Source organism: Carlito syrichta, unplaced genomic scaffold (assembly GCF_000164805.1).
Source record: "Carlito syrichta isolate Samal-C Ts95f unplaced genomic scaffold, Tarsius_syrichta-2.0.1 Scaffold308961, whole genome shotgun sequence".
In the NCBI taxonomy this organism is placed as follows: domain Eukaryota; kingdom Metazoa; phylum Chordata; class Mammalia; order Primates; family Tarsiidae; genus Carlito; species Carlito syrichta.
Genome location: NW_007253057.1, coordinates 320,257 through 329,980, shown reverse-complemented (window position 1 = coordinate 329,980; position 9,724 = coordinate 320,257). Strand labels below are relative to the sequence as shown.

General features: G+C 46.7%; 1 protein-coding gene across 1 annotated transcript in view; it reads left to right on the top strand.

The window, feature by feature from the left end:
- The window catches only part of WNK2 (WNK lysine deficient protein kinase 2), a 163,444-nt gene that overhangs the window by 5,461 nt on the left and 148,259 nt on the right, over positions 1-9,724 (top strand). The window contains exons 2-3 of the mRNA XM_021716805.1: positions 398-516; positions 9,011-9,157. Of these exons, the coding sequence (XP_021572480.1) occupies positions 398-516; positions 9,011-9,157 (266 nt within the window). The remainder of the gene's footprint in view (positions 1-397; positions 517-9,010; positions 9,158-9,724) is intronic.

The window sequence follows — 9,724 nt, the reverse complement described above, 5'->3', positions numbered from 1 at the left end:
TGTCGAGGCTGCGGTGGCCAGGAGCGGCCACTGCACTCCAGTCTGGGTGACAGAGTGAGACTCCAACTCAAAAAAAAAACAAAAAACAATAGGGCTCTTGTAACTCTTCATAGAGGACAAAAACAGGAGAGAGTGTGTAGAGAAAGGGAGGAAAAGGAAGAGGGGAGGACCAGACTCTCCTATTGCCTCTCTCAACCTCACTCCAGCATACCTGCCCCCCATGAAGCCCCTGCCCACCTCCTTGCTAACTTTGTTTGGGTCATAGTGGCCATGAGCTCTCTCTAGCAAGCAGAGCTGTCCAGGGTTAGTCCACTCCCTCTTTTGACCAGAGTCCCTCGGCCAGGAGGTCCTGCAACAGGTGTCCTTAACCAGGATCAGGCCTCTTCCTCTCTCCCAGTGGCTGTTGGACACAAGTGTCCATTGCTCCCACCGGAAGTTCAGGGAGTTAGTGGTACAGGGAACACACTAAAGGCCAGCAACAGCGACTGCCCTCCAGCCCTGCACTTGGAGAACAAGGTGAGGGATGCTCCTGGGGTGAGGCACCAGCCTCCCAGAGGTCTTGGAGTCAGACAGAAACGCTGGCTCTAGTGGGTTCTGACAGCTGCCGTCACTCCGGGACCCGCTGCTGTCCCCAGGGTGTGGTGGGAGGCAGGGAGCAAGCACCCCTACTTGCACCTGCTATCAGGATGCTAAGAAAACAGACAAGATTGAAAAGAATAGAGTTCTTGTACAGCTTCATAGAGGATAAAAACAGGAGAGAGTATGTAGAGAAAGGGCTAGAGTCTGCTTGCAGTGACCATCTTTGACCCATGTCCAAAAGACTTTGGGACTGGGGACTTCAGAAACTCTTTTCTGTGTTGAAAATCCTAGTCATGTTAGGAAGTAGCTGCGTTTATTTCCCATCTTTTTTCTTACGGCTTCCAAAAATTTGCTTTAAAAATACATGCCAATGAGAGTAGATGCAGATGATCATTTTCTTCCTTCTCTCTACACTGGGCTCATGGGTAAGCCCAGCTGGGGGTATGGGAGGCACCTGGCTCTTCCCGACAGGTTCCAGAAGCAACATGAAGCCTCTGGTCATGGAAATGCAGAAGCAAGCTAAATGCTCACTCTTCACTTCCAGATCAGGGCTTGGCCTGGTCACCCCATTAACGCAGCAAGAGTGAATTTTTAAAGACAGCCTCACAACTTGTGCCACCAAATGTGCACTCTCCCCTCTGGTGTCCAATCTGACCTTGGCAGATGGTGGCCAGATAACTCATCCTTGGGGCAGTTGCCAGCATTCGTTTATGAGCTCCATGTGCCTGCCCACCAGGAATGGATGGGACTTAATGTAATAGAAGTAGAATTTCCTCCTCCCATCACTAGATCAGACCTGGGAAGCCACTGCCTTCTTGAGAGGTTTGATGCTGTGTGGGCCTTACCTTTGAGTTGCTATTCACCTTCTCCTCAGGGCTGCTGCCTCATGGTCACAGTATTTCTGCTTGAGCTCCAGACCATGTCTGGGTGCAGCCAGGGAGAAACAGGGAGGAGCCCACGTGCCATATAGGTCCCCATTTCTTCTGAAAGCAAAAACCCTGAATTTCCCCAGCAGACTCCTCTTTAGGTCTCAGGCCCACCCCTAGCTGCAAGGGAGTCTGGAAAATATGGAATCAAAGAGGCCTGGTCTTGATCTGTCACCTGAGCTGAATATACTGCCCCCTGGGGCAGAGATAGTCACCAGTGTCCATTCTTTACCTCTTAATTTTAGTAACTAAATTCCCACATCTTACCTAGGTCATGGTTGCCCCAATAAAGACTACATTTCCCTATCTCCTTTACAGTTAGGCATCCTACGTGACTAAGTTCTATCCAGTAAGGTGTAAGCAGAAATGACGTGTACAACTTCTGGAGCAAGCTCTGAAAAGGAAGGAGTATGCCCTTGTTCCTCCTTCTCTGTCCGTGCTGGTTGGCAGTAAGAAACAGTGGACGGAATGGAGGCAGACATCTTGAACAGGAAGACAGACACCATGTGTTAAAGAGGCAGAACAACAAGGTGGAAGGAACCTGGGTTCTGAGGAGTTCCTGGAGGTCAGCTGCCATACTAGCTCAGATCCTGTCTGAGCAAGAAATGACTTCTCTGTTAAATCCCGTTATTTTGGGATCTTTTCTAGAACCTTCAAATGATATTATAATCTATTACCTCAACACAACTGGAGTTTTGTTAGCAAGAAAGAAGGCAGGAGTGGCTGATAGGCGGGGAATAGATGCAGGAAGACCACTCCCCTGGCTTTCTGCTCAGGCAGCTGAGTGAAATTCCATTCCTTAGCCTGGGCCACTTTCTTGTCCGTCTGATGTGACCTCTTCTTCTCTTCAGACAATACCTTCCAAGTCTTCCCGAAATAATGGGACTCATGGGTTGTAGCATTCAGTTGGTGGGTGGGTGAGTGAGGCACGCTGTAGACATTAATGTTGAATTATAACTAACACACAAGAAAACACCAATCTGGGAGGTTCAGATAGGTGCATTTCAACAACTGTATATACGAGCCCTCATGAATATCAAGATTTACAGCATTATGTCCCCAGAGAGGCACCCCACATCTCTTTCCAACCAACACCCTCTCCCCCCACTGCAGAAGCTATCGCTGTTCTAATTTCTTTTTTCCACCATAGATTGATTTTGCCGGTTCTAGAATCACAAATAAATGGAATCATTTGTTATGTATCTGGCTTCTTTCACTTACAAAACGTTTTTGAGATCCATCTATGCTGTTACTTGAATTAGCTGTTCTGAAGTCCTTTTCACTGCTGAGTAGTTTCCCCTGTCAGGTGCACCACGATGTGTTTACCTATTTCCCTGGGGATGGACATGTGGGCTATTCAGTTTGGGCTGTTATGAATAAACCTATTCTTTTTTTTTTACTTTTTTTTAAGATAGAGTCTCCCTCTGCCACCCAGGCTGGAGTGCAGTGGCACTATCATAGCTGACTGCAGCCTCAAACTCCTGGGCTCAGGCGATCCTCCCTCCTCAGCCTCCCAAGTAGCCAGGACTACAGGTGTGTGCTACCATATTCGGCTAATTTTTTTTTGAGAGACAAGATCTCAATATGTTGCCCAGGTTGGTCTTGAACTTCTGGCCTCAAGTGATCAGCCTCAGAAATTGGTGGGATTATAGGCATGAGCCACCATGCCTGTCCTAAATCTACATTTTAAGACATTTGTTTGCAAGTACTTGTGTAAGCAAATATTTTTATTTCTTCTGGGTAAATAGAGTGGAATTTCTGGATGACAGTAAGTATATATTTAGTTTTCTAAGAAACTGCCAGACTGTTTCCAAAGTGGCTGTACCATTTTATACCAGCAATGTACACACATTCTCATTACTCTATTTCCTCCCTAACACTTGGTATTTTCTGTCTTTTTCCATTTTAGCCATTCAAATGGGCTTGAAGTAGTATCTCACTGACGTGTTAATTAGCACTTCCTTGATGACTCATGTATTGTGCACAATTTCACATTTATTAGCTGTTCATGTATCTTCTTTTGTGTACTGTTCAAGTCTTTGTGGCTCATTTTGAAAATTCATCTTTTCAACATTAACTTTTTATTTTATTTTATTTCATTTTTATTTTTATTTTATTCATTTTTTTGAATCAGGGCCTCACTCTGTCACCTAGGCTGGAGTGCAGTGGCACAATCATGGCTCATCACAGCCTCAACTTCCAGGTGTCAAGTCATCCTCCCACCTCAACCTCCTGAGTAACTGGAACTACAGGCATGTGCCACCACACCCGGCTAATTTTTTTATTTTTGTAGAGATGAGGTCTCGCTGTGTTGCTCTGACTGATCATTGACTTTTAAAAGAAGTTCTTTATATGCAGAGAGTGCCAAAAAAAAGTATACACATTTTAAGAAAGGAAATAACTATTAAAATTATAATAGTCGATATATACAGATAATAAAAGATAAATATAAGTCACATTTGACTTCTGCAATTACAAGAAGTGCTCAAAGTAGTTACCATCAGAGTCCAGATACTTCTGATTACAGCTAACTACTGCCTGAGCAACACTGACCAAAGGGTCCACTCATATCTCTGTGCATGCCTTTTCAATTTCTTTCCAAAATATCACCAGTGTAGCCAGTTTTCTGCGGTACACCACATCCTTTAAGGTCCCCTATAGGTAGAAGTCAAAGGATGTTAAGTCAGGCGAATGTAGGGGAAACTAACAGCACTGGTCCATTAAATTCAAACCATGCTTCATCAGACCAAACCATTTTCCTCACAAACCCCTCATCCTCTCATATCATGTTTTGGAACCATTCACAATACTTCACACTTCAATCAGGGTCATCTACATTCAGTTCATGTAATAATCCTGGGATAAAATCTTTCCATTTTGCTGTTTTAAGAATGCATGGTATGCTTGTTCTGTTAACTCATGTCGCATGTGAACATTGTTTGGTGGACTTCCGTGGTGAGCATGTAAACTGTTCCAACACCATAGCAGAAGAAGCAGGATTTATTGCTGTGCGAGGCCTCCCAGATCTTCCCTTGTGCACATCACACACAGTACCATGTATTTCAAACTTATCATGAATGCAAGCAATTATTAGGCTTGTTGGAGGTTCTGTTGCATACTCAAGCCTCCATTGTTGTTGTACTTCCACAATGTTCTCAAATTTCAAATACCACTTCAAAATGGTCTTTCACTGCTTGAACTAAAACCGTGCTTCCGCCACTTTCTTTGACTGCCCTGCCTGTCGCATGGTGATGCTAGCATTCATTTGATTAACGCCATCTTTTGAGGGAATGTTATACTACACATTGCTATTGTAATTCAATTCAACTTCAAACAGTAATACATAGATAATATCTCTTAAAATGTGTATGCTTTTTTTGGCACCCCCACTATTGTAAATACATGTCCTGCCAAAGAGGTCTCTTTCTTCCCCTACGGTCACTGAGCCAGTTCACCCCTCTAAGCTCCATATCACCCTTCCATACCTGCTCTGAGGTGGCATTCTCCCCAGTGAGCACAGGGTCATTCTTTCTCAGTAGAGGCTGCTGGGGGGATGATGTGGAGGAAGGGACTCTCCTACTAGTTCCTGCTGCTGCATGGTAGAGGTGTGGGATGAAGACATCTAGCATCTGGCCATGCACCTGAATGTGCATTTCCTTTCACACCTGGCTGGTGACAAAATTTCCATGCCCTCTTGATCTGGAATTCCACGTGCTCTAGGCCCCCTGCCCACATCCTGACTCCCTGTGTTGGTTATATGCCTGGCTACAGGGATCACCAGTTGCATAGCACCCACACTGCACCACCGGTAGTTGTAGACCAGCCTGCCCAGGGCAAGCCAGTGGGTTTTTCTGACATTTAGTGGCAGGAAAAAACAGTGGCAGGAATGGAGGCAGATGTGGTATGTTAAAGCAGCAACAAGGTGGAAGGAACCTGGGCTTTGAAGACATCTAGTGGGCTGCAAGCACACCTTCCCTGTGAGGCCCAACCCCTTCCAAGGGCTTTCCTGGCACCCTCCCTCAGCCCTCAAGTGCCTGAAAGGTTTTCTTACATCTGCTCAGTATTTAATTCACTGTGCAATTCCTACCCTTAACACAGTTGCAGAAATATTCTTCTGTGTCTTCTAGAAGCTTTAGGTCTGTTTCTTTTTTTTTTTTTTTTTTTACCATCTTAGCCATTTTTAAGTGTACAATTCAGTTTAAGTAAGTATATTTAGATTGTTGTGAAACAGATATCTAGAGCTCTTTCCTTTCCCAAACTGAAATTCTGTGCCCATTAAACACTAATTCTCTCCCTCAGTCCCTGGCAGCCACCATTTAACTTTCTGTCTCTGTGAATGTGACTCCTCTAGATAATCCATACACGTGGCATCATGAAGTGTACGTCTGTTTGTGTCTGGGATATTTCATGGGGCAAAATATCCTCAAGGATCATCCCTGTGGTAGCATGTGCCAGAATTCCCTTCCATTAAAAGGAATTACATTCCTTGGCTGAACAATATTCCATCACACGGATAGACCACATATGTTTATCTGCTCAGCTATTGCTGGACACTTGTATGACTTCTGTGTTCTGGCTCTTTGACCAGTGCTGTGTGAACATGGGTGTAGAAACATGAAACATGATATTTCAGTAGGTGCAGCAGGTGACGATGAAGAGATGACTTACTAATCCCTGTTTGGTCCTAAGATGGGAACGCGGCCTGGGAAAATGAGGGAGGAGGCTGGGAATGGAACCTTCCAAAGCTACACATGGTGCTTATAATTTAGGAGACAGAGCGCAAACAAGTGCACCCATGACTAAGCCCATGCTATGCTGCACTCTGTGCTGGGGCCCAAGAGGTTCTAGTACTAGTCTATCTGCTTCCTTTCCTCCCTGCCTCCCTGCCTTCCTCCACACATGCTCTCTATCTCTTACACACTCCCCTCTACTCTTGGCTGACCATAAACCTATTTTCACAAGTGCTCAGCAGGAAAAGGACTCTAGACAAAGGCTAAGATGCTGGGCTTGGAAGCCGGTGAGCCTGATTCCTGTGCATGGCATGGGCCCCTGCATGGAGGGAGTGGTCCAGCACCGGGGGCCTCCGCAGAATGTGACTTCAGCTGCTCTGCTCATGAGCATCTGTGGAGCCTTTTCCATTCTGGGCTGCCATTCCTTTGGCACCCAGAGGGCTTTGCTGCCACCCAAACAGCAGATGGTCAGGAAATGAAGACTCACACTAACGCCAACCAGAGGAAACTCTCACTCATTTGGCAGAGCCACAGTCAGAAAAGCATGCAGCTAGGCGCATATTGTCTTGCTAGAGCAGCACCCTCTGCCAGAGGGACACTCGGTGTTGGAAACCATGGATGGTACGACCTTGAAGGCCAATGACCAATGACTGACAGCTGGGCTGGGGTCGGGACTGGGGGACTTTTTGTCCTTCTCTGTATCAGCATCTCTTCCAGGTTCCCAGGAGTCCCAGGTTTCAGGCCTGGGTTCATTTCTCTCCCACCCGAGGCATACTGTGGCCAGGTCAATGCTCAGCTAGGGCACCTGCCATGGGCCAGGGCACACTTACCTGCCTTATCACTCAGGGCTTAGTGTGACTATGAGTGACACAAAACACAATCAGCTGCTGAAACAAAGCAGACATTTCTTTATCACATAAACATGCCCTGAGGCAGCAGTACAGGTCTGATGGCAGCTCCTCATCCTCAGGGCAACAAGGTCCTCCTGTCTTCTGCTCTGGCATTCTCAACAGCTCTGCCTAAGAGAGCTGCTTGAGTTCCAGTTATCAAACTTGCATCCCAACCAGCAGGAAGGAGAAAGGGAGGAGGAAGTGTGCACTCCCACTCTCTACGGCATTTCTCAGAACTTTCTGGTCACATCCACTCACATCTTGTGGTCAGAAAATCACCACATGGCTGCAAGGAAAGCTAGGAGATGTTTCTATTCCAGGAAGCCATGTTCTCAGCTAAAGTTCAGTGTTTCTATGTCCGAGGAGGAAGAAGAGACTGAGTAGTAAAGGACTGTTAGCCGTCTCCGCAACACAGACCTAATTGCAATAAGTTCATTAAAGTTCAAATATCGTTACATATTTTTGTTACAGCCTAATTGCACAGTATGAAATTCAAAGTATTGTATAGTGAACCCCCGCCCCCCACTGAGTGCTCTTGTCCTTGAGGTCCCCAAGGCTACCAGAGGCCATCTATGCCAGCAGTTCTCAAAAAGTGTCCCTGGACCACAGCACCAGCATCCCTGGGAACACGTGCAGATTCTTAGGCCCCCAAGGGCCTAAAGGTCTGAGGGTGAGGCCAGCAGCCTGGGTTTCAGCAAGCCCACCAGGGTTCCATGCCCACTGAGGTCTGAATGTGCCTGGGCTGTGCATGGCCATGCCAATACGTCCGTCTGAGTACCTCTGGGCCCGTATGCACCACAAGAAACCTGCGCTCTGTCCGGGCTGTTGCCATGGACACCATCCAACACCAGAAGGCGTTTTCTTCTTTCTTTCAAACAGCTTTATTGAGCTGTAATTCACACACCATACAATTTACCCATTTAACGTGTACAAGTCAAGGCTTTTCAGTATTTTCAGAGCTGTGCCACAGCCCATTTTAGAATATTTCATCATTCCTTTTTATTTTTAATTTAATTTGTGAGTGATGCTATTCAAGTGATTATTCAAATTTGTGAAAGTCCTCTCAATCACACCTGTCCTCACCTGCTGAGCTCCGCCTAACCCGAGTAATCACTGTTATTTGTGTTTTTGATGTCTTCTGTTTCCTTCCAGAATCTGTTTTTGCAAATGTGTGAAGCAAACATCAACTCTCTATCCACATACACAGACAAGGGTGGGCGTCCTCCTCAGTGTCCTGAATATTGCCTCTTTCCCTACTAGGACCATGGGCTCCTGGGCGCCTAGGGGATTCTGAACAGAGATCTCACTCTAAGTAGAAGCAGGGCCACAAAGCTTTCACCCCAATCAGAAGTCAGCACTAGGCTGCCGGCCTGAGGAGGGTGACATCCCTTCTCCCCCAGATCCTGACCCAGACTCCAGGGCCCGGTCCCTGGGGATCCTGACTGGATTCCTTGTGGTTCTTCTCTGTTCAGTCTGTCCCACAAGACCATGAGCTCACCAGGATGGCGTCTCAGTTTCACTTCACTGCCATGTGCCCAGGCTCAGTACAAGGTACAGCCTCACAAATGACTGAATAAATGTTTGAATGGGTCAGTCAGTCCCCAAGGTCCCAGTTAGTAAGGAGCCTTGGGCATTTACTTCACTATCCTGCATCTTGGTTTCCTCCTCTGGAGAATGGGGACGAGAATCTTGACCCTGCAGGTTGGGTCAGGATGAAATAGGGCATGGTCTGTGGTCAGCAGTGCTAGAACCAGAAGGAAGAACACTTTCCTTTCTCTCCCCTTCCCAGAAAGACAACAGAGCCTTGAGCACAAGCGCTGCTTGGTCTAAGTTCAACATTTCTCGCTCCCATGCTCTCAGAGCTCCTCCTTAAGCTGGGTGGCAGTGGTGTGCCCACAGTCTGCTCAGGCAGGAGAGGAGGGCGGCAGGCCCATCCAGGGATGAGGACCATAGCGTCAGCGATGCCCACAGCCGCCAGCAGGGGCCGCAGCACACCTGGCTCAGCACTGGCCTGACGCAGAGCAGAAAGGCGGTAATCAGGGTCATGAGAGCAGAGACTCAGCCACAAGAGTGTGGCAGATTTAATCAGAAGACTGTGGGCACAGAAAACCAAAGCAAAAAATAGATATATTGGACTTCATCACAGTTAAAAACTTTTGTAAAGACACCCACAGAATGGGAGGAATTATTTGCAATCAGATATCTGATAAGTGACTAACATCCAGAATATGCAAAGAACTCTCAGAACTCAACACAAAAAAGCAAACAACCCAAACAGCAACTGGGCAAAGAGTCTGGACAGACACATTTCCACAGAAGAGACACAAATGGCACAAACAGGCCACAAGCACACAAAAGACCATCGCACCCCAGTCATTAATTAGAGAAAAGCAAATCCAGCCCCAGTGAGCCACTACCTTGCACCGACTGGGATAGCTAGAGTCAAAACAAAAAGGCCAACAGCAAGCGCTAGCAAGGATGTGGAATAGGTATAGCCCTTGCTCACTGTTGTGGGAGTGTACAACAGTGCGGCCTTCGCAGAAAAGTGTTGGGTAGTTTCTCGGAAGTTAGACATAGAGTCATCTCTTGACCTGATAAC